Source organism: Gallus gallus, chromosome 5 (assembly GCF_016699485.2).
Source record: "Gallus gallus isolate bGalGal1 chromosome 5, bGalGal1.mat.broiler.GRCg7b, whole genome shotgun sequence".
In the NCBI taxonomy this organism is placed as follows: domain Eukaryota; kingdom Metazoa; phylum Chordata; class Aves; order Galliformes; family Phasianidae; genus Gallus; species Gallus gallus.
The window spans coordinates 9,884,778-9,911,108 of NC_052536.1; the positions used below are offsets into that span (position 1 = coordinate 9,884,778).

The following is a 26,331-nucleotide window of genomic DNA, read 5'->3' on the forward strand; positions in this document are numbered from 1 at the left end:
CTATTCTAGATGAGTCAAGTTTGCACTTACATTTTGCTCTTTATACACAAGGAGTTTATTCTTAAAGCATCAGAGTACGCTTGGCTCAAGCCATCTTAGCCTCAAAAGCCATACACTGAAGAAGAACTCCTCCTAAATAAATGCTTTCAGAAAAAGCTCTGTGAAGATTTTAGGATTTTTTCCTTCCTACGGATAATGTTTAACAAAAGATAATAACACTGCAGGAAGGAAAGCACAGATGCATGAATGCATACATACACAGTCTATCTCCTAAATCATGTGTGCCTTTAGGAAAAAAAAGCAACAGAGAGCATTTCAGGACAACGGGGGACAAATGCTGCAGAATGCAGTACTGTAATTTTCACCTCTCCAAGCATGAACACACATTGCGAAACCACGAACAGAGTTTAACCAACAGCAAAATTAAAACTAATATTCTAGTTCAAATATTCCATACTCTTCATTAGCTGCCACATACGTGATTTCTGAAGTCATAAAATATCAAAATGTAACAGATGGATATGAGCATTAGCATCTGGCTTGGTGCTTTAATAGCCGCACTGTACTGCAGATGGGAATATCACAGTTCTGAGAGCCTGGGGAGCATTTGTTCCTTGGGACAAGAGAGAACTTCATTATTTTTAGAGACAGAATAGAACAGAGCCTGAAAGGAAGAATATCAATCTCTGCTTAGGCTAGGGCTGAGCATGAGAATAAGAAAAGAAATCAGCATAAATAAAATGAGCGGTGAGAATCGGAAGGTGGCTTTAGCTACTTACCCTTTTTCTGCATTGCTGTTTTAAGATCCTGTTTGCTTTGCTGTTGTTGGCCACTAGCCATTTTCTCTCCATCATCTTCATCATGGCTAGACTGCCCAACAGTGAGAATCTGCACTTGACTTCCTGCTTTCTGAACATCATCTTGAAAAGCAGCTGGGCCATCAATTCCTGTCAGACAACAGCAACAGCCTTAGTTGTCATCGCGTCAAGAAGTTACTGAAAAGAGAATCACTCCCTTATAAAAAGCATCCTTCTAGGAAACAAAGATCAAAGGTTCATATTTAATAATACTTTCTAGACTTCAGCAAGACTAAAATAGTGCCAGAGGTAAAAGCCTCACTTCCCATATGCTGTGCTTTAGAATGTCCAAAAGGTAATCAGAATTTCACTGTTGCCCTCCTCACCCTGAAGGCAATGTACCCATCCACTGAAAACTGAAGAGAAACCAAACGGAGAGGAAAGACAAATAACAGATGCAGTTCTCCTAGGGGGACACAATTGATTTGGAAATAAACCTGAGTCCCAGATTCTGCCGTATTCCCTACAGAACGTGAAGATTCCCATTAAGAACCAAGAAACCTAGAAAATTCACCTGCAGAACTAGCAGCTTATACAACAGGAAGGTCAGACTAACAAGCCCAAATATGCCTACCGAATCAGTAAACTGTCATACAGCTAGAAAACCAGAATGAAAATATATGATGATAATAAATATCCCTTGCAATCTCCATCCTTGCAGACACTTGAGATCAGATTGGACATCTGGGCAACCTGCTCTGAGCAGGGATGGAGGTCAAGACAGTGCATGAGGCACCTTCCAGCCTCAGCCATGCTGTCATTCTGAGTTCTGGCTCTATTTATCTCCTGAGTGCAGTAATTTGCCTCTGAAGATGTAAGAATGAAAATATGGAGTGTGTGTGGGGGGTGTTCTTATTGTAAGCTAGCTTCTTTCTTCAGGACAGTAGGTTGAAACATCAGACTGCAAACGTACTTCAGCTCTTAGTGAAGATTTAGTGCTGGTGTATATTACTAAACTAGCTACATAAAAAAGCATTTCTGCACCAATAAAAAAGCACTGTTATCATTTACAGATATAGTAAATAACATAACCCTTTGCACGATTGCTGCTTTAAAGGCTTCGTTTTAAAAGCATTACAAAGAGCTAGCTCAGTATAAGAATATGCTGCTCCTCAGACCAAACAGAGCTGAATGAATCCTCTAAGAATGAACTGGTAGGGACTGGGATGTTTTCAGACTGCCATCTGTAGCAGAAGTCTCTAAGATTACCATTACAACCTCCCTTGCCAGTAGCTGTCTACTTGCATTACAAGGCAACTGGATGATACATTAGCATGCTTAACTGTACGCTGCCATACCTGATGTCACTGTCACTGTGGTGTGAAGCATAAGTGGAAAAAAAAAGTGGTCCACCCCCTCAGTAACAGCACTGACTGTGCTACCATTTAACAAGGTGCAGTCCAGCACCACAGAAGTATTTAAAAACTTTCAGGTTAGATGGAAAAAGAGAGAGACAAAACAAGAGGAGGTGTGACTGACATTTCCCACAGTCAGAATTTCAAGGTCAGAAGGAATTATTGACTCTGCTGCATCATGCAGAACCTTATGGCAAATTCTGCACCAATCTGTACGTTCTGGCCTAGTTGCAGTAAAACTAACCACAAATAAACAGTTTGTCCAACCTGGGAAGTCTAAATAAAGCCGAAGGAAATGTTTCTATCACCTTGGCAAGATAAGAGTTTCAGGTGCTGTGTGTGACACAGAGTGCACTGCAACCCCATTGCTCTACTGGTGTGTTATCCTCCATGCCCAACATGCGTGACTCAGTCTGAACAGGCTTAATGAGTTCCTGCTACTTGATTATTTTTACACCATCTGTTAAGCAACACACATTCTACACCATCAAGTACTTTATCCCTCCAGAAGTCAGTCCTCAACGCACCTCTCAACCTTACCTTTGATCAGTGAAAGGAAATAAACCTTCTGTGTCCCTGCAAGTCTTGTCCTCCACTTTTCAAATCATTCTAAATTCTTTGCAGGTTTCCTCTTTGAAGCCCAGAGTGCCATTAGTTTAGCTGTGGCCTTCCGTGCCATTTCCTGTGTAACAACAGAGCTCCTCTCACCTTGGTTTTCATCTTTCAGGAGGTGTTGTTTCCCAGGACAGTCCGCCAAGCCACAAGTGCTCCCCATGTGCTTTGTCACTAAAATACTGCATTACTGAAAACTAACTATAAATCCTGCATCCAGCTTTACAAACATGCACGCGGTCTGAATGAATTCTAGCTCACTGGACCAACAGGTTGCAGTTTCACAAGTCTGATAATTCACAACACAAAGCAGTGTTTATTCAGCAAGCTTTGCCAGCCATGATTTAAATTCTCAAAGTTTTGACTGGAAGGCATCAGTCCCAAAACAGAGACCTCTTTTCAACATATTTACTGATGATACTTCTCTTAGGAAACTGCATATTCTAACTTATACAGTGTGATATGGATATTGCAGATACCCACACTTTAACCTCACGCAGCCTAAGTCAAATCAAACAGAGGAGGGGTCAAAAACAAGCATGAAAAAAAAAATAATGGAAGGTACAGAAAAAGTAAATTTAACTTTCTATTTGCCACCACTTACAGTACAAGCACAAGGATTTTCACCAGGTCGTTGGTAGCACTGAAAGATAGCAAACGCAAACCAATGACTGCACTGAACTAAGCACTGAACCTGAGAAAAGCAGAAACAAAGGAAACTTAAACAAGTTTCTGGCATCCAAATATTCACATACCGATTTGGGCAACAGAAATATTCTTAGCTACAATACGCTAGCAGGGACAAATTATACATTGAACGGTGTAATTCCCAATGCTGCAGACTAGCAGTTTTGCTGACTGCGAGTTATTACAGGATAAGTACCCCAGCAAAGGTATTTTAGAACAGCGAGCTGCTTGGATCCTCTGCAGTACTTGAAACAGCTCTATTTATATTAACCATCATTTTTAAGGTGACCAAAGGCTGGTTCTTACCATAACATTCACAGCGTCAAGCATTAAGCACCCGTGAATTGAACAAGATGCTCATCCCTTGTGCCCATCTATAATCTTACTAAGCTTTGGATGCTCGAAACCTAACTTTGAGAACCCATTTCAAAAGGAACAAAACACTGATTATTCTTCCAAGCAGATCAATATCTGCAGCAAAAGAACTGCCTCTGACAGCAGTAGAGACTGCACTGAGGCTGCTGCTTTCTGATGCCTGCAGAACATCTGGGCTCACATCCCGTGCTGTCAGGAACATCACGTATTATTAGGCAGTAGGACAAAGGCTACCCTGGCAGAGCACGCTTTTAGAAAAGAAAAATCAATTCCAGCATTCTGAAGTATGCACCACTGGTAGAGTGTGTTATTAAGCATTACGAATGGTTCTGCTGGTGACCCCGCTGAAGGGAATGGAAGATGTAGCTGGGCAGAGAGAGGAAAAAAAACAAAGAAAATAACCTCTGCAGTATCATAATATTGTGGGGAAAGAAAGAAAGCAGCAAATAAATTTGATGCTGCAGATGGTTCACGGCAAACGCAGGATTAAGTATGTAATATTTGTGTGAGTGCGCATGCATTACTGTAGTTATACCGGTATGTGCAATGTAGTTATATGCAATGGTATTAAATGCAAGCACACACACATTTCTTTTGTATACGTCTGTGTATTTTGTTCAGTCATAGTTCAAAAGGCAGCTTTATCATCACCTGCCTAATGTCTGAAAGCACTTTCAAGCCTGCACAACCGTGATGTTTGAGGTGGATCTCCCCCTTTGTTCTCATTCTTTGCCTCACTGCCTCCTTGTCCTTCCACCCACCTGCTAGAAGGATGGTTCACGGAGCAATAAAAGCAAACAACTCATGTCTTAGGCTTAAAGTTTCCAGTTTAAGAAGAGTGTCAGGAAAGACAAGCTGAGTGGGCTGTGCCAAAAATAAAGCGTTTAAAGCTAGATGCAGGGTTTTCTACATTTTTCTTCCCAAGGGTAATGTAGAGAAAAACTGATGGACATGTCCTTGAATATCTGTTAAGAAGAAAAGGAATTCTTTATATTAACCTCTAGACAACTACAAAGGAGGGCAGGGAGGAAAGAGGGAGACTGAAACAACCCTGTTACTGAAGCAACTCCCTTCAGAGATGACCTTCTGGAAAACTTTGATACTGTTGTGTTTCAGAGGAAACCTCGAACTACCAGAAATAAAAAACAGGGAAAAAACCCAACCAACTGGCATTCATTGGCATTTCCATCCTACATCTCCAACTTGTATCCTGTTTTCAATAGCTGTATCGAAGGCTGTATCTCAGCACTTCTAATCTTATAGATAGAATTGATAATAAACAAAACATTTTGTTGCTCAAGAGATAAGCAAGAAAGAATAACGTCTTTCACTGGGAAGGGAGTGTGGGTTCAAAGAGGAGGAAGAGACTACATCCCATCCAGCTGTGTATGACCAGGGAAAGCTCAGAGAGGCAGCTGATGAAAGCAACCACTGCTTACAGGTAAGCACCAGAACAGACAAGCAGAGATACTGCTATGTGACAACAGCAAACAATGCACAGTGCTGGTCTTGTATAAATCAGTTCAAGATTCAAAAAGTGGAAAACTACCCAGCAGTATTTTCTATTGGTACTTTTACATGGATTGTAAGCATAGGAAAGAATGATTAACTGAATAACACACTGAGTTTTAAGAATATGCTTAAGCTGTTTGTGTTTCATACTCAAAAACATGCCCAAGTTATGTCCTTCCTCTGCAAATGCCACTGACACACTAGCAACTGTCCTTCATTTCTCTCTTTAAATGTGCCTTAAAAGGTAAGACGCCAGGTTAGACAAACCACTGGTCCAACACAGAAGGCACATCCAAGTGGATAAGGCAAGGCTGCAACCAGCAGCAAGGCTGCTATTACAAATGGCAGAGCAACTCTTCCGCCAGCTTAAGGGCTGTAGCTTCAAAAGCCAGTTAGCCTACTCCAAGGTCAGAGACAGAAAAATCCATTTTTATTATACCGACACGAAAACAAAGAGAATTTCCAGGCTTTAAAGAACTTGGCTGAAAGGAAGCCCTGCTTCTGCTTCCATTCCTTCAAGTGATCTATGTTTTAAGTCAAAAAGAAAAGAAAACAGCGGTTGATTGTATTTTTCAAATCTATCCAGAGGTCAGACCACCAACTATAATGAGGTTTACTTCTGGGACAGTGGTACAAGAAAGCAGTATTGCAAAACTCAGTTAATTAAAAGGGTTATTTCTCACAATGATTACTTAGGAAGCTCTCATATGACAGCTAGAAGGAAATACCAGGAAACTACATCTGCTAGAAATATAGAAGTCCATTAATCAGAAAAGAAATAAAGTTTGTTGGGTTTAATTCTCCTCAAAAGAGAAAATACTTAAAGGGGCATAAAAAAATGCATGTTTTTGTTCTATTCTTAGGATCACCTTAAGTATATTGTAGCTGTTAATATTTTCTAAGCCACTTCCCAGTATATGCCTGTTCTCTTAGGGACTGCACATCCACTGAGATGGGCTCAAGCAAATGCAAAAATCACACACGTATTTGTTGGTAAGGATACAAATGAATTTTTTTTTTTAGGAAAGGACCCCAGAGGTGATCATCTAGTCTAAACCTCAGTCAAAGGAAGGCCTGTTGCTAACATCACATCAGGTCAGTAACAGCAAGCACTCGAGCAGCAAGCTCTACATTCACACTGATGAAATCTAGAAAGCTGTAGCTGGATTTCATCACAATTAAGTCTGTGTGTTCCTAAATTGTAGCTTGGAAGGGCTGTCAAATATGCTAACAGCAGGGTTTTTCCTGGTGGAAACTCATTTGTTCCTCCCATAACCCTTTCTCTTCAATGCATAGGAAGCCAAGATAAATCCACTGTACATAAACTCTTTTATTCCCATCAGAGTAAGTGCTATGTTGAGAAATAATGCTTCTTATCCAACAAATGGTGCTACTTTCTGAGTCGGCCAGCACTAATGTAGTTTCTTGTTACATAAAAAATGGGACAGGATGCACAAATCAAAACAGACAGACAGGCGCGAAAGAGAGGAAATAAACATGGAAGAAGTAAATAAAATCAAAACATGAAACAGTTATCCTGGCAGAAAAAGCCCTGTGTGTCACAGCTTCTCATCTGCTTTCTGCCTCTCATACGTGCAGTAGGGAAAATGTTTCCTAGAACGTGCTAACGTGCTTTATCTACAATGGGTTCACTTAGAAATGAACCCTCATGGAACGAGTTCTGAATTTTCATACCAGATTTCACTTTGAATTATGTTCTAGCTTCGCATGTTTTTGGTTGTTTATATATCTATATATATAGAGAGAGAGTTATATACTACAATGTACAATTGCACAATCTGAATGAATAATCTTGGTATTGGGGATTTAAAGATGTTGTGGTCTTGTATTTACATCCCATGCTGGGTGCATGTTTTTCACAGCTACTTGTTGCAATTGTTTTCATTTGTTTGCACTATTTTTCTGTGGCTCACTAATATCCTTATGCAGCCCTTCCTTCCATCACAAAGTTCAGAATCAAGTCAGAGTTCAATCCATTATTTCCACCACTTTATGTATTCATTTGCTTCATTTTTTGCCTTTTTACCCAATATCAAATGTTATGTCCAACAGTAAACTTGGAGACCCAGTCTTTCAGAAATCCCTCTACAAAATGCAATGTATTTACTACATTTGCAGGCTTTTTCCCATTAAAAAAAAATGCTGTTTCTCTTTAAAAACAGGCACAGTGTATTTGGGATACATCATTAAGAGAGCAACATCAGTAGTAATCAGTAATTTAGAGGAAGTTGCTAAACGCTACGCTACCCATCACAGAACTACAAAGCACAGTGAACCCTCACTCAGGAGCGACCACCAGCTCTACGTGAGCAATTAGCCACATCCTCCTCTTGCCCTGTGTCAGTGTAACCTCATTAAACCTACTACTTCCCTCGCGTTTATCTTTAGCACATTGTTCTGATCATAGTTTCATCTTCTTTGAGCCACTTAAAAAGGCATTACACATCTAAGACCAGAGTAGGATCATTACATTACAGATGCGAGAGCTATTCATGCATAATTCAATGATTCTTGGTCTGAATTAGCTTATTATTCATAGGATCTCGTCCAAAGGCTCTTTTTTTTCCTTCAAGCACAAAGAGCTCAGCTGCACTCAGAAAAGTAATACTATAACTAAACACTAACAGAAACCTTTAAAATGCTATCTTACCAAGTAATGTGCATTCACCCCTCAGCAACTATCCTGTTCACTTGCAGGACGTGTAAAAGTTACAGTATGGAACAGACCTGGGTTGCTCAACCCTTACGTGGACAAGCTGCACCTCCACCCCCCATATATTACACAAAACCAAACACAAAACTCCTTTCAAGCAGCTGACAGCAACGGAGGAGATTCTGAAGATTCTGCTAACTACACAACCAGCAACAACTCAAGAGAAAACTGATTAGAAAACATGCGAATTTAAACGTATAAACATATATTGGTGTTATACAATGCAGATCTCCCAAATGAAGCCTATTGTATCTGACCAGAACAATATTTTAAGTTCTGTACATACACAGACAGCCGAAACAGGCATTATGAGATGAAACAGAGCCTCAAGGCTATGCAGTAGGAATGATTTAAGTATTACTCCACACAATGCTCAACTACAGCCTCAGGAAGGTTTTCTTTTAAACTAGTAAGAGAAATTTTATTCTCCAGTAAAACGCACTTCAGAATAAAACCTGGCATCTGTATCACTATGCTGGAGTGGAATTACTTTTTATGTTAAGTTCAGAAATATTAGCTTTCTGTTCACTTATTTTGCAAGTTCATTTTTACCCTTGTCTTTTATTTATTATTTTAAACTTGCCTATTGACGAGACATCATCTTTCTTTCAAATAAATACACGAATAAACTCTTTACCTCAGGGCCAGCCTCTGAAACCTGACTAACCCAGTCCCAGAGGGACTACAGATGTAGAGAAGCTGAAGATTCCCATCTCAAGAATTAGGCTGCAATGTGGTTTAATGGATTTTGATAAGGTAGGCTCAGGTCCTGAAAACTCCCTGTAGATAAGCCTTTATACACTGACCTCAATAATTACCTTTGCTAGTCTTTATTATCGTTAAGTAGACTTGTCAACAACAGACACTACATTCTTACCTAGGAAATAATAGAGAGACTGCAGGAAAACATGAGATGGGAACACAGTACAGCCTAGGCACGACAGTTTTACAATAGCCTTATCCAAGAACTGCAAACTAGTGGAAAGGTATTTATTAATTTCATTAGTCATCAGCCATCAAATAAAAAACCTCGCATATTATGGTACAAAAATCTCTCTTTTGTGTGTGTATGCATAAAAAAATCTTTTCTATATATTTATTATATTACCTGCACTTCTGTCATTATCAATAGCTCTTTATGTTTGACCAATCTTACCCAAAATCATTGCAGACATTTTTTTCAGACAAACACCCCACGTAAGTTTACCAGTTAGGACAGATAAATCCTGAAATGACAACATGAAGAATCCCTTTGGAGATATTACCTTGGATTTGTCAAATTTAATTTTCAAAATGCTCACTTAACCTCAGATTTGTGCAGCATTTAAACCTCAGTGAATCTTAGAATGACTGCAACCGAAGGCCGTTCCTCCAAATTACACTGCATGCAGACAGACAAAGAGAAATCATACTGGTGTGAGATGGCTGTCATTTCTTTAACACTGCAGGAAAACGTGTTTCATCTGCTTCACCAGGGCTATTTTACTCATCTAGAACTTGAACAAACATGCTCCTTTGGAACAGACACAGTTTACACACCCAGCCCTCCTTCACACACACAGGTTCAAGTCATCCGTACAGGTCCTTTCCAACCTTGCGATTCTATGATTCTATGATTTTCCAATCTCAGAAGAATTTCAATAAATCACTTTCAGGCAATTCTCAGAAAGCCACTGATTTTCACAGAAACTAAACAAAACAAAAAAATAAAGGAGAAGAAGAAAGGTATCGGTGCAGTCAATTAAACATCTGACATTCAGCAGCATGCAGCTAACCTTTGTGTTTCCCTTTTTTCTCCTTTCTGGCACTGCCAGTCTGACAGCTCGCAGATGCTGCCTTGGCTTTTTTAGTTGATTTCGGAGCTTGGGCATCCACTACCACCTTTACATCTTCCTGTTCGGCCTCCTGTACTGCTTGAGAGATTCAGGGTACCCCCATGAAAAAGAAAAAGAGAGAGAAACAAGAGAGAAACAAGTTGAGAGAGAGAAGAGAGAATGTACTGAGAATTCTGAGAAGGCATAAAGATGTTAGCAGACATAGCAGAATTTGGTACTTCAGATAATTCATGCAAAGAGGAGATTCAAATAAATGAGAGATTGCAAAGTTACAGTAAAAAATTGGAAGCGTTAACTGGGATGTACTTCTTAACCTTTTCCCTCTTTCCAATAACATGCTAGCTGCTAGCTTTCAGGCCAAAAATAACATCAGAATATTAATGTCTTTCTGAGCTATTGTAGGAAGCACATTTCCTCATCCTGAAGTCTGCCAGACTGATCACAGACAGTGGCAGCATGAAGGCAAAAGAGCTTCATTTAGACTCTGTAGTGTCTATGTTTAAAACTACATCCTAAAACCATAAACAAGGAAACACTGGTTTTCTTCTCAAAGAAACACACCTTGCACAACTGTCGGTACCACAGTATGATGAGTAGGACAGCCAGGCACTTTATGGAGAAACTATAGACAAAGCTGAAACTAAAGACTCTCCCTCATTTGTACCATAGAAATTAATTTTTTGAAGTCTCAGCATGTTATGCTTGGCACAAACTATGAATGTCAGCATAATTCACACACTGCTAGATGCTTTCAAGGTAAAAAGGGGTTTTATCACTTTCTACAAGCATGACACGCTTTGAGGTCAATATTTCAACCTGTGCAAAGCAACACATGCAGCAACTCTTTCTTTCGGCCAGGCCAAGCTGTGAATTCAAGTAACACTGAGGTAGAGAGGCATAAGAACAATAAGCTTTGTGAAATACATAAAGAAATCATCAAACTTCACACCCCAAGCAAAATAACCTGTAGGTGGGAACTAAGAAACGTTGCCACCAGCTGCCAGTTGCTGTTAATTGCTAAGTCCCCAGCTTCATGAGGTGACTGGTTATCCCAAGGGAATATCACCTTGGCTCTTGGGGACTCCCACCATTTCTCACTCCCAAAACTAAATTGTTCTCTTAAAAATAAATGAACGAATTTAAAAACCTCAAAGAAATCTAATTGGAACAACTGGCTACCTATAAATTTAGGCAAAAACATCCCTGGCAAACTTCCTAAGGCCCCAGAAGGGCTAGTGATGCCCCATGGCATGTGGACAGCCAGCTGTCCCTTTGAAAAGGGAAATTCTCCTCAAGCTTCTGGTCTCTGAGGTAACTTTTCTGTTCACCAAATCCTCCACGCACACACAGAGCAACAGAAGCAAACACAAGGAGATTCTCAGAGGAGTAAGATGGAGTCAGCCGTGTCTGTGTGAATGCACCTTACAACCCCAGAGCTGCCCTCCTCAGTGCAGCAATTCAGTATGAAGAGTATTACATTCACAGCACAAAGAGCATCTGGAGCACTCACTAAATTCACACTCCCCTTTCATTACATAGAGGACGAGTCCAAGTTTTACAGAGTATGTAGGTGAAATTGGCAGAGGTGTGAGTGATTAATAGCTCAAATAAACAGCTTGGCATTGCCCAGCTCCTCACTCCTGTCTTTTATCAAACAAATCCCAAGACTGCAGTCTCCTTGCTGAGCATCACGGAACACTGCAGAAATGAACAAGACAGAACTGGGGAGCGAGTGCACAGCACGTCGGAAAGTGGCACATACAAGGCAGCATGGCATCCTATTTCCACAGGCATGGCAGCCGTGGACTAAGCAGGGAACCAAAGTGCCCCTGCTGCATGATCTTTAAATAGGCAGGATTGGTCAGCCCAGCAATCTGTCCTGTATTTGTAGCTCGGTCAGTCTATAGAAATGAGGGTATGTTCTTTCCATTGTTTTAAAGATGATAATCCTCCTTATAATTGAACTTCACTATTTTACAAATGACCAACATTCAATGACCAGTCAGTTCCCTTTTAAATATGACCACATTCATTCATTCAGATGAAGTATCATCTACTTGGCCCAAAGCAATGATTAATAAGCAAGGGATGAAATGTTCTGACATTGTACATCAAAAAGTTAAAGACTTATCTTCACTGTCTGGTCAGCTGTCCTTTAATTAAACAAGAAAAAGCCTAAAGCTTTTTGAATTCATTTTGTCCCATAACTTCCAGCGAAAGATATTTGATTATAAGAACAGTGATGGGTGCTTCAAAGGCCAGAGAAGGAAATACCTCCATTACTTTAATCTATAATGCAAAATTTCCAAGCAGCAGCCATTCTGAACGTACACCATCACTGCTGTAGATGGTAAACAGCACTTTCAAACATAAGTGATGGAGGATGAAATATAAAATTTAAACCATAAACGTGCCATCATTACAGGTGGGTTTGTAAAAGGAATTTGCACAGAATCTCCTACTTCTACAGGATTTTTACTGACCTGTAACATTACATTTAAAGCACTAGCTCTAAACTAAATCCAAACTGAATCCCAAAATATCATCTTCATCACAAAACCCCACTACGCTATCCTTAGCTATTGGTTACCTAGAAAACAGTAGACCTTCGCTAAGGCTCATCCACTCGCTAATGTCTTCTCTGGCCTCCCTGCATAATAGAAACTGTTATAATGATATGATTATGTGCTCAGTTGAATGTTAAAAAGTTAAAAACAAGGTAGCACAGGATATATGAAGACTCTTACGTGCAGCTTACAATACCTCATATTTCCAGCTCTAGAATATTAAAATCTTCATTAAAAAAATTAAAGACGATTTTTCCCTTTCAATTAGATTTGCATGTGCTATAATTTCCATTTAAACAAGGCAGAAATGCGAGCTGGATGTCTTATACTGAGACAAAATTCCTAAGAACGAGCGATGCTGGACCATCATGCCTCATGTTTCCTTCTCTTTTGGACTCATAAACTGTAAGAAATTGCTTTGAGATAAATGGCAAGATATCAAATAATACAATGATACGATTTTAATTCTACTGTTATTCATCTTTTTGTTAGAGCGACTGCTCATTACTGACCCCAACACAGTATTACAAAACATGCTTTTTGGGAGACAGAAAATAGCAGAGGTTACTTTACCAATTCAGAATCTGAGCTAAGAGGGAAAGGTGAACAACAAACAAGCGGACTGTTAACACAGCACACGGTCTTGACATCAAAGTGGAAAAGGGCCATGAGCTGGCTTTGCTTTGCATTGTCAGGGATCCAACTGCCAGAAGCATGGAAAGAAGTATTTCATGAATCAGTTCTGTGCTGGACAACACTGCAAGTTACAGGGGTAGGGCTATAACTCATAACCAATGGAAAGGATGCCATTTCTAAGTTACTGAATAATCTGTGATGCAGACAATAGAAAACTGAAAAATAAATACTGAAAGAGAGTTATCTACAGATATTCAAGTGAATGACAATGGAAAGCGTGTTTTTCTGTGTGGCCTTCATGAATGTAAGTTCACACAGGAAATTCGTTTCAAAGTGCCTTGCAATGAAAATGATTTTCTCATTCATTTGCATGCCTATTTTTCTTGAATACTTGTGTACTGTCACTTCCTGAAAGGAAGAAAGAGAAACTCTAATGTAACTTATCAAACCCTCTCACATAACAATGTCATGTGATAGGAGAAAAATATTTTTGATCAGTATATCATGAAGAATGAAGGAAGTAAAAAACTACACACACAAAGAAATGGACAGATTAAAAAGTCTCACAGTAGTGGAGAGAACACCTCAAGTGTGGATAAAGGTGGATAAATCATATGACTCAAACCATTGGCTCAACTCTACAAAGCTATTCACTCTATTTATCACAGTATTGATTTGTTCTCTCGCAGTCAAAGTGAAATCCAGTAATACTACCATGCAAAGAAGGCTAAACTACAGCTCAGTCAAGGGTGTATCTTAATCAATCAGGGCAAATTAGATGTTCTTTTCCTAGTGTTGTCTGAATTGTCTTGTGCTTCACAACAAAAATGGCTCACCACTTTGCTTTGTAACACATCAGTCTCAGTGAATACTGAGATTATGAACTGACATAGCACTTTCACCATCCTAAGACAGACAATAGATCCCATAAGAAACCTCCAGAAGAAAGGCCAAAACACCATATTGCAGAACAAAATATTTTCTATCAGTTTTGCACAGAAGGCCTACAGAAAGCCTGTGGGATGGGTTCCCATTTGTGAGGGCACTGCCGGTGCCATGCTCACTTTCACAAGCAGACTCCCTGTCCCTTTGGAAGCTGCTGGCTGCTGCTGCTTCCCAACATCAAACTGCAACAAGGAAATGTATTTCAAGTAGAAAGAGAAGGGCGCTTTTCAAGAAGTTTCTCTCAGCTGCCTCGAAACCTTCTCAAAACTTCTAGTACCGAGAAACACAGAGAGAGACCTCTAAACCATTCGCTACCTGCTGTTCTCTGCAGCTACAGGGTTAGTTCATCTATTTTGGGAATGTACCAGAATGGTAATGACTGCTAATAAATCAAGAAGACGCTTTAAAGGATGAAGGGTAAAGAGACTGCGGCTGCAAGGGAGATTTCAGAATATATGCTTATTGGAAGTTAGGTGTTTTGCCCACACGATACTTGGAGTGCTGCCGGATCTCTCAGTATTAATAGTCTTGTCCATAGAACGTTCCTGGCTGTCTTCAAAAAAATAAACTCACACCTCATTTCAAGGTCAGCGAAATACAAGGATGCAACACGCAGTTCTGATGAATGTTTAAATATGGGGTTTTTTGTTTGTTTTGTTTTAAATGGTTAATTGGCGTTCACTTATAAGCTGACAGCTTAGTACTCATCAAAAAACTGTCTCACCCTTTATGATAGAAGGCCAGAACGTCATGTCAGACTTAGCAGTCCAAAGCTGTGCCTTTTACCTGACATCTGCTGTCCAACACACTACAGAACCAGTTCATCTAGATGCGCTGGCAAATGTCAGAAAAGGAAAATAAGGAAGCAACTTTGCTTTTTAGCACACAGTTAATCAAAACCTCTAAACTGGAAGTTGACATGAAAATTGTTCAGAGAGTTTCTAATGGAAAACAATTTTAATTCCAAGTCTTAAAAAAAAAAAAAAAAGCCACAGCTGCAACAAAATATGGTAATATTAATGAAAGCATATCTGGCATGCATTCAAATCTCTGCCTTCCTCACTGCTGTGAAAAGAAAAATCTCTCCCTGGTGGAAATTCACCATTTTCAGAAAAATAAAATTACTCTTCCCTGTAAAAATGGGCTTTCATCGTTTGCATTAAATGTGATTAAATAGTGTAATTAAATTGTTGCAGTAAGCAGTGTATCTCTGCAGGTTACTTGGTCTGTATATGTATTTGCAATCCAGACTGAGAAGAGCCGCAGTCGTAGCTGAATTTTGCAATGCCACATCAGGCTAAAACGTTTTTCCAAGTTTTGAACAAACACTTCAAAATAAGGGGTGTAGAGATACATGAAAACAAACAAGTAGATGTGACTGCGAGGCGTTACAGAATGGCAAGCAACATTGAATAAAAACTTTAAACAAGAAGGTAGCAATCCGCCTTCTGAAGGGCACTGAACTGAAAATACACAAGGTCACAAGAAAGAGAAAGCAATGAAGAATTAAGCTTATCCCACTGAATAAATGATTGTCGTCTTCTATATACAATCTACACTTAATTTCAACACATGATCTTATTCAGCTATTTTTAACGATGAAGTAATGAAGAAGTTGTATTTAGTACTACAAGAAAAACAGGCTTTGTTTGTAATAAACTGGAGCCAAACATCATGGAAATCAATGGAAGCAGACTTATTGCTTGAAATGGCAGGCAGATAATTTAGAATCTAACCTACAGGCGTGGTCCCAAAATAATATCAATACATTCATTTCAGTGCCAAGGAAAAGGTCACTATGCTCATTTTCCAGGCATACTTCCTGCTCCCTCCACACAGTCAGTTTTGTCCTGGACTTAATCTAGAAATGCTGCCATTAAAGTACTTCTCCAACTAGTATGCCTAAATTCCTAGGGACAAAGATTATAAAACAAGAGGTTCTGTTCTGAAAACAATTTCTGATCCTACTTGATCTACAGATGCTGTCTGGCAAGTAGTGGGAAACGTGGCAAACTGGCTCATACCCCAGGTTGGACTAACTGGATTAGCTCCACTCATGGACTAGAATGTCATGGATTCATTCGATCTCAGGTTGGTCTGATCAGCCAAATTCATCTCAGTTCCTGCAGGTAACTCAAATAATTTTGCTGTTACTAGTTAATAGGCCAGTATGACAGTAATCAAAAGGTTTTAGAGTGATATACTTCAACATGGAAGTTATTTCTAAGCTGCAGGATCTGAAAATTCTTACCTAAAGGTAAAGGCTGCTTATATAGAAAGAAATCACGATCAGCTTAAGTAGTAAAATATGTTGTTCCATGCTATCTACCTACAAAGAACTCCCCAGGCCAATGCTTCCCCCAAAACAAAAATGGTCCTGACTTTTTTACTTTTGAATCTGTCTGATAATTATTCCTGGAATGAAATCAGTTCTTATTCCAGAGTAGAACTGCCCATCAGAGAACCACTGCAGCAAAGATAGCTGCAACAGAATAAGCTATGGCAATGTTTGAAAGAGAATTTCTCAGTGCAGAAAGCCTAACATCTCAGCAGTTCTGAGATGTTATCTCTGACCTACTTTGAGCAAAGTACCACAGAGATAGCTCCAAATAGGCATCCAATTATTTTTCGAAATCAACCAGTGCTTTTGTGCTGCATAGAATTAATACAAGGAAAGAAGAGTAGAGAAGGATGGTAGGTGTAAAGTGTTCTTTTTGCAGTATTTGCTGTACAGGAATTGACTTAACAAATGTGTTCATCCGAGCAATGTAGTTCATTCAGCAGACCTTCAACTCCCATCAAAGAGTCATTCTTAACTTAAAATCTGCATGCCTAGAACAGAAACAAATGAACGGAAAAGAGCAGAATAGTTCTTTAGAAACAGCCCAGCTGTCTCATGCATCCGACACTCCCACATACAAATGTATTCATTGAAGGGAGAAAAAAAAAGCACCAACCCTGAAGCTGAATACCGTAGTTAAAACCGGTCATCAGAACCTAACTATGTACCATGCAAACACTGAGCACATTCCCAGAGAAGACCACACCAAAAAAGGACGCTTTCGGAGTTCTTGTAATATTTTCAAGAGTAATGTTCCTAACAAAGGATTTTATAAGGCGATAAAACACTTCACTAAGTAACTAAATTCTCCTTGGCTTTTGCTAATGGCACGGCTTATTACAAAGACAGCTGACCCCCACAGACTGCCAAACTCTTAAGGTCAATATGAGAAGCATTACCTTTTGCTTCTCTGAAACCTTGTTAAATATTGAAAGAGTTTGAGAGAAAATCAGGAGATTTAAGGAGAAGAGATTAGTAAATATTCCAGTAAATGGTACAGTACAACATGACAGGAAGGGTCACACTTTACCTTAAGAGCACAGTTAATCTCACTTAAGTCAGAAAGTCCACTATGGTGCAAACTGTTGCAAAATTTACTTCAATTAATGTAGATAAGAAGTAAGCTATCTTTTATAGGATTATAATGCCTGTTTTTTGGAGCTATAAAAATTCAAACTTGATTCTACTGACAGTATAAAAAGTTCAGTATATAATAGCACCTCTGTATCATACAATACCACATGCTAAATAAAATTTCTGCACCTCTGATAGGCTATGATGAGCAAGGAGAGGAAATATGTTTTCTCTGTTTAAAAAAATAAAAAACCTAAAACTAAAAATGGGCCCATCATTTGTAAATCTACACTTCTTACAATATGATCTGTTAATCCAGCAAATGTCTGCTACAACCCTGTTAAAAGGTGTGACCACTAGCTGAAAATGACATGAGAGAACAGACAAAAAGTAGAGCACATGCAGTGCACTTGAGAGAAATCTGAAATGACTGATAATTATGCTCTCGTTTGTTCTAAAACTAAGATACTGTTCTGGACTTTTTTTTTTTCAGGTGCAGATTCACAAAGACATCTTAGGCTTCGGTTGAACCCTAACTACTCTGCCACCTAATAGAATTCTCAACATGAAAACAGCCATTGCACTCCCAGTAGTCTTCTATTTCAGCTCATGTCTCACACACTCATCAACACTAACAGAAGAAAGCCTTTTGCTATGGAGTTGAATCAAATTCAATGTAAGGGCATGCAAAACAAGACAGACTGAAGATCACTGTTCTTTATACCTCTTGAATGTACTATCAGCTTGGAACGAGATCTATAAGAGACACAATATTGAACACGTTTTATCCAAGCTTTTCTCTAGGATATCCTGAGGAAAAGTAGGCACCTAAGCATCATCAGGGGCAACTAGCATGGGCCACCTGAATACAGAATAACAACTGGTTTCCTCATGATTTATTGCTGATGACAAAATTTTCTGAACAGTACAGAAATGGCTTTACAGTTTTTTCCCTATGTGATACCTGAAGTGTCTCTGTCCCTTTTGGAATTTGTAATCTTTAATAAGAAACCGCAGACCACAGTTTACAACTTTTGGATATTCTTCCCTACCTTCTCACCTCCTTTAATGAAACATGCAGAAACGTAATAGCTTTGAGGTCATGAGATACAAACTTAGTTGAAATTAGTTAAGAAGTTTCAAATTCATCATTAACACTGACAAGAGATCCATAGAGTAGTACAGCATCAGAAGGAGCAAAGGCTGATGACACTTAAATATTGCCAATAGCACTGAAATGGTAGCTAGTTACCATCCTCTGTTCCCTAGTCTTCTATGGTCTGATGGCTTTTACTCCAAAACACAAATGAAGGTTATCGATTATTCACTAGACAATACCACCTTTCTTCTCATAACGTAAACTGAACATTGACAGCATCATACTACAACTTGCAGTAAATATGTACGCAATAGACCATATTCATATACCGTGGTATATGGTGCTGCTGTTGCTGTTAAGATATGATTCAACCAACGGCGCTTGTTCTTCCGAATGTTTCGTTCTACGCGCTCTTGTGCGACTGTCCACATTGGACTGAACCATTAATGGCTCCTGGCGCTTTTTTTTCTGCTTCTGTTCTAGCAATGCTCGCTGAGGAAAATACAAAGAAAATCAGGTTACTGGACTCCAAACGATAGCAATCTATGATGAAAAACAACAGCTCATCTTTACGTCTTCTAAGTTTTCTAGTGGTGGGAACTGGCAAGTAGGTTCTTGGGTTATATTGGGTAATAGGAAATCTTTCGGGGAAAAAAACCCACCAACTCACTGCTAAAACACCTTCTGCTGAAAATAGCAAATAATTAAAATAGATCTTTCTGAGCACTCTATCAGCTGTCAGAGCTTACTTGGAAATAACCTTTGGAAAAACAACAGTGAGAGAAGCTGTGAAGCAACGCGAGGGTAAGCAAGGGCATGAGACACAGAGCTGCCAATTTAAATTTCCATAAATCAAAAGCAGATCATCTGCAAATTAGAAACAAATGATAATGCTGGACGTGAGCTTAATCTAATTATACAAGGCAAACTTTAATTAAACATTTGAATTTCTCAGCTACACCTGCAAAAAAACCAGAGCAATACTGATGGAATGCAAGGAATTATCCTAGTAGTCACAGAAATTCCTTCTCCCAGCTGCTTTGTGCAGTATCCATTGATACCTCTCTGTTTGAGATGTCTTCCACAGTCTCAGAGAACAGAACTGTTAATTTTACTTATCCTTTTCCTTAACACTTCTGTGCTCGTATATAGTGATATCCTGCTTGCAAAAGGGAGATACACAAGAAATTAAGAACAAGAATGGAGACTGGAGCCTTACAGCTCCTTAAGGTGTCTGTAACATTCTAAGATAACTTCAGAATGGTCAGCATAACAATAAGCAGAAAAGTGTTCTTACTTGAAAATGAAATGCTAGTAGACATGCAAACAGAAAAAAAAATGATGGGAGAAGAAAAGGATATAACAACAAAAAATTAAACTCCCGAGGTTTAATTATAAACACAAAGGTTTATGGAAGAGGCACCACACAAAAATAGAAGGTGAAATGGAAACCTCAAGCCCCATTAAAATTTAATGGCAAAATTTCCTGAGATTTCATGGGAGAGATTCTGAATCATTTTCTTGTATGAATCATGCAGGATAACAGTAGCAAAATAGGCAACATAGAACATAATGCCACCAGTTTGTATCCACGAAGTTAAACACATGGAATGAAAAGATGTAAAAACTCTGTGGTAAATCTCTGTTGGCCAACATTTTTGCAAGAACCTCTTGTCCTTTCCAGTCCATCAGATGGATGATAAACACATTGTAAGTGAACTTAAAATAAGTCCAGGGCAGTAGAGATGTTAGTCACTCAAACTGCAGTCATAAGAAAAATTTCAGTAGAAGTTAGAATTTTACATAAGCTGCAACCTCCACAGACTTCTCATTTGCATTCCCTAATCAGAGATGCCATTTTCTTGCATGACATATTTATCAATTACCAGATATGCGTGTTGCAGATTTCACTACTCCAATATCTAGACTTCAGAGAGCAACAAGATACTCCTCCAAATCTTACCTGTCTGTCAAGCTTCTGCTGACGCAGGTTGCTCCCCTCATCATCCAGAACACTGTAAAGACAACAAGTACATAATTAGAACAGATTCATCACTCAAAATAAACACCAAACAGCAATCGTTGAAGCCAACTGCCACAAAAGCTACTTATGTAAAACCTCTACTGTGCTCCACGGAAGTTTGCTCGTCTCCACTCGCAAAAGTTGGCTCAAGAGAATTTAAATGCAGTCTGTGAAAAACTGGAAAACTCACATAAACTTGAATAAAAAGTTTATATTCAACCAGATCACAAAGAAATGCAAAATCTACAGTCTACAGCTTGTTTTCTTCTCCACCATCTTCTAATGAAAAATGTTAATGTATACAACAACGGGATTTGACTGAAAATTGGCATATAAATCATATACAAAGTACTGAGTGTTAGTTAGCAACTCAGCAGTATTTAAAATCATCTTAGAAAAATTAACCACCCCAACTTTGCACACTGAACACCAGGATTTACTTCCGAATACCTGAGAAGTCACACTTATTGACATGCTGTTCAATTTTTAGAGACTGGCAAGACCAACAGCATGGTGCCACTGATGTATTTCTTTCTGCTAATTGTTAGTAGTTGGGAGATTAGCTCCAGCACTTTCAATTGTTTTCATTAATTAGATGTTAAAACTAATGGCGTTGCAATCAGAAAACTATTGTTATGAGGTATTTTATCAACTGACTACCCTTCTTTTCTTGAGAATAAAGGTCTCCATTATAAGAACATCATGCTTAAACTTTCAATGCAGATCATTAAGTCTTTTAAATTGTAATATATCACCTACAAGGAATTTGCTGTTACAGAAATAGCCTCTTGCAAGCAGAATCCATTTCCTCTTAAAGCACTTAAAAAAAATAGAGATTAGCCCCATTTCTATAATCACTCTTAACTATTAAAAAGATAAAAAGGAATCTAGGACAAATGAACCTGGATTCTGACATACATAAAGCCAAATTATATTACAATGGAAATAACAAAGGGGACTTCCCATGTATTATTAAATACTCTTTAGGAGAAAAATCAACCCAGTAGTAGAGCTAGAACAGCTAAAAAAGACATACAGATGGTCATCTTACCAACGCCAACTTCATCAAGATTCACAATTAAGTATTATTGGTAGTATCAGCCTTTAAAGTTTATACAATTGTTATTTCTTACAAAGACTGGCATTCCAAGAACTGAAACTACGTTGTACAAGAACCTGAGGAAGGAAATAATGCAGTCTCTTGTAGAGGTAATGCATTATTCATAATCCAAAAAAAGAAATTAAAACACACCAACTTTTTCTGCTTTATACCAAGCATTCTTAATCAGATAAATTACAGAAATAAGTTACAATAAGGCACATATTCCTCCACGGTACACAGTATCTGCTTATCCACTGGTGTTTTAGTACAACCGCAATGCATATTAGCTGTACTAATATCCAGTGAGATACCTTCGGACTAACAATTGTAAGAGATACCAAGAATAAACTTTTGGGCTTAATGGACTGAACAAATCCTTCTCATTTAAGATAATGCTACCGAAAAAGACAAAAACATGTAATGATGATAGCACAGATCCTAAGAACTGCAGAGGCAGCAATGCATGTGCAGCTGTAATAGTTAGAGAGTTCAAGAGCCAATATTGCTCCACTTCACCAGTCATTTGCAGAGCTAAGGAGAAAACTCTGATCTCTTCTTTCATATTCTGCTTTATAAAGCAGACTGTGCTGACACCCTCAGATATGTTAAATGAGCTATTTATACACTTCTCAGACATTCCATAAAGCATCAGCTCAGTAGTCATCTTTACGTGCAAATCATGATTTCAGTACTATGCTGGATCGGCTCGAATTCCAAATTCTCTATCACAGGCAAGGTGTATGGGCACTCAGGGTATCTGTAGCTTCCTCTGCTTTCCCATCCTATCATATCCTGATGTACCACACTGTGTAGAACAAGGGAGCAGGGAAATCTCCTCAGACTTGCTTTAAAACCTCACCTGGGTCTCCCTGGGATGCCACAACAAGCTGACCTCAGGTGCAACTAAACAAGCACAGCTCCGCAGGTCTCCTTACTCTCAAACTTTACCACAGTAAACACAGCTGTTTAAGTAGCACCGCAGCAAACATCAGGCAGAGGAAGGGTGTGATTTGCATTGATTCAGCATTCCAGGAATGCAAAGCAACTGTATGAGACATGCGGAAGGACTGCCAAAAAAACAAATCTCCATCTAAAAGCTGTGGATACCATAACATGAAAACACCCTTCCATATTGCCCTTTTAACTGTAAGACATCGGTAAGTGAATAAATATAGTCAAAGCTGTCTCATGCCTTGAGACACAGCTGCAAATGCCTTCTGCAGCTTCCAAGCCTTTCTTTCTGTGACTTGGTATTTGATAAAGTTCTGGGTCGCTCCCCACAACCCTTTTGTGAATGTGCACCTTACTACAAGCCTTGCCCTTGCTGCATTATTTAAGCCGCAATGCCCAACACTAAAACTGAACTCCAGCTTTCTTCCCAGATGCCGAGGTTCAGGAGAATACAGTTCATCAATTCTCTCACCTTTCAGACGGATGGAACCGTGTTAGGATGCTTTACTGCCATCAGACAGCCACACCACTCTTCTGAATCCATCACAGCGTAGACAGGGCCTTAAAAGTAATCCAGTTACCACCGATTCTATTTTAACAGTTACCAGTGCCATAACCACTGAAAAGCTGTGGTTTTGTCCTTTCTTGATGCATATGCAAGCCCAGAGAAGAAAAGGATCCAATGTAGCCTGTATACTCTTCTGTTACAATAGCAAAACACTCTGGTCTGAGACCATGCTCTTTGTTATTACTTTCTATGAGACGTGGAACTGCTGATTAACAGCCAATAATTCACATTCCCTGAATTTCAATGGAAGAACTCTCCTCAGACCGGGTGACTTCCAAGATTTACCATAAGGGAACATTAAGCTTTGGAAAAAATAAAAATAAAAACAAAAGATCTGTTTCTGGAGCAATGCCATGAGGCCCTCAATTTTGCTGCCTTCAAAACAACTGCAGCAGGCTCTGAGATGCAAGTGTGTTACCACCACTGAAGAGACTCCTTCCCAGACTTCAGCTAAACCTTGCAGAAGGATCTAGCAGATGATCCTGTCCCTGCATCTGGCAGTCCATGCACTCTGGCAGGTGTTCCAGGCTCCAAGAGCTGAAATACAGCAGATTTGCCCTTTCATTTCTTTGGAATACACCAAAGTCTAGGAGCAGCAGTAGGGTCTTTACCCTCACTGGTCTCTTATAAGAGCAGAAGCCAATTGCTTTTCCTCTTGGAAGAGGGCAAGAGCAGCAGTACTTCTGCAGCACAAGCTGCATGCAAGGAGGAGACCTGGACCATCCTACACAGTTTCAGATGCAGCAAAGATTTTCTTGCTCCATGGCCAAAATAAGTGAGATGGACACAGCCTGAAGTCCCAGCACAGTATGAAAACTATAGCTGTAACATGGCAGGATCATTACAGGAAATAATCTCATTGAGAGTGAGGCTGTTAGAACAATTCTGCCTACATGCTTGGTGAGATGCTACAAAATCTCAGTAGCAGCATGAAACTCAGTCTTAATAGGGAAATACACTTTATAGCTCATGAAAATTAAATTAATGAAGAGAATGCATACATATGAGCAATGTGCTGGGTGTGCTGAAGCATCCTGAAGATCCAGCAAGCTGCACTTTCCCTTCTATTTGACCAAGTATCATGTATTCACCTAGCAACTTGGCCATGGCTTTGCCACCATTTGAAAGGAAGAGCAATTTTAAACCGTGTATTATATTATAAACAGTATTTCAGGTTTGCAGCAATACAGCCTATTCCAAATCCAGTTAACAAATCATTGCTTGTATAGATTTCCTTGTAGATAGTGATTCAGAGAAGACTGATCTATATTCAACTCAAGCAACTTACCCTTGAGAGCTTCCTAGATGTTGGGCTTAAGAAGTTTGCAAGACTACAGCCATATATCATAGAGATTCATTTTGGTAGTGTGGTCCAAGATCCATAGGACTTAAGTAATAAATTACAGATAGAAATATTTTCAAATTTTATACATGGCATTTGATTCAATATCCCCCATCCTGTTTTCTAAAGGGAACTATAAATGAAATACCACCTTTCTTGTCAAAGCATTACTTTTTATACCACTTCTTAAACCAAAATCTATTTTACAGAGACAGTTACAACATTAAATTCAATTTACACAAAAATAAGCAGGCTTCCTAAAGCACTGCATGTCATAACAAAGACAAAAATATAGGAACGTATCTTAGTATCCCAAGCTCTTCATCACCTGTATCCCTTAAAAATCTTTTAGAAGGAAACTCCTGAAGTTTTAAGGACAAAAGCTAAAAACGATTATGTGAAGCTCCTCCATCTGATTGCTATATTTTCCTTTAACTTCACAATGCTTGATTTCAATTTAAGTAAGATAGGAAAAGCCTTAATCCAAATACATTTAACGGAGAGCAATTCAACTTCCTTCACTGAATGTGCAAAGTGCTCACATTTCAGTAAGCCACTGCAAGCAAAAAGAACTAACAAGAAATGCTTTTAATTAAAATGTGCAAGATGCATGTAGCCACTAATTTATTCACTTATTATTTTTTTTAGAACAGGTCTGACACTGTAAAGCAGATGTTGTTTCTACCAAAGGAAGCAATGCTTGCTTTCTTCCTGACTCTGCTTTACACAGAAGGATTTTCCAAGGCGATAACATTTTACTGGGACAGAGGTCCGAAATCATATCTACCACATCTCTGCTGTTCAGCAATTAATTGTAGTGAGAAAAGCTCCTGTACTAACAAATACACACACGACTACTGAATTTTCATATCCTGTTTAAAAGTGTCAGCCTTCCATTTTCTTTTACTGCTTGTTCATGACAATACATTGCTAACAGCAGCACTCCAAAACTCCACGTGAAGTCAGGGACCTTTGTACAAGCAAGATATACATACATAGTCAGGGAGAACTCCTGAAACAAACAGTTGAGAGTTTATAAAAAGTTGAGAGTTTGGATAAGAAAAGACTACCCCCATTTACAATACTAAACTATACTGCAGCCTTGCAGCGAAGAAAGCCAATAAGTTGCTGTGTCAAGTGAAGTAGGTTATGGGATCTTATAGAATAAGGCTGACTTGAAAGTACATGAATGGATGTAATGTGCCTTTTGAACATTACACGGTCTCTACAGACATGAAGTTAAAGCATGCAAAGAGACAGCACTTGGTTATAAGATACCATCTGACATGATCATCTACTTACACTTCTCTGTAATCCCCATACTTCCATAAAATCACAGTAGTTCAATAAAATCCAACTAGTCTGGATAATGTTGCTGTCAGTCCTGTAGGAGCAAGCTTTCCAGAAGCACTGAAGAAATGCTCCTGTAAGTGTCCACCAACATGGCCAAGGAACCTGCAGACACAAGTCATGCTGCAGAGGGAATGGCATACAGGTTCTTCAGACCACTGACATTCAACAAGTTCCCCACCAGCAAGCCAGCAAACTATAAAACCCCAACATCTGCAAACCCCCACATAAAGTGAGATCTCTTTTCCTATGTATGCCGTATGTTGAGTTCTCCAGACACCACTTAGTGCACATTAAATACTTGGAATAGAACTAGATAGGTGCTATCATTATAACAGACACACACCCTAATCAAAGACTTATTTG

General features: G+C 39.0%; 1 protein-coding gene across 16 annotated transcripts in view; it reads right to left on the reverse strand.

Moving 5' to 3' along the window:
* TUB (tubby bipartite transcription factor) overlaps window positions 1-26,331 on the reverse strand; it is a 129,347-nt gene that overhangs the window by 22,420 nt on the left and 80,596 nt on the right. For 10 of the 16 annotated variants that reach the window (XR_005860120.2, XR_005860119.2, XM_040701345.2 and 7 more), the window contains exons 2-5: window positions 20,593-20,644; window positions 18,959-19,121; window positions 9,908-10,042; window positions 780-947 (exon numbers count right to left, since the gene is read on the reverse strand). Coding sequence is in view for 14 of the 16 variants with exons in the window: in XM_040701345.2 (XP_040557279.1) it covers window positions 780-947; window positions 9,908-10,042; window positions 18,959-19,121; window positions 20,593-20,644 (518 nt within the window). In the remaining 2 variants the exon portion in view is untranslated. The remainder of the gene's footprint in view (window positions 1-779; window positions 948-9,907; window positions 10,043-18,958; window positions 19,122-20,592; window positions 20,645-26,331) is intronic. The other 6 variants (XM_040701351.2, XM_040701349.2, XM_025151386.3 and 3 more) reach the window with 1 other exon arrangement.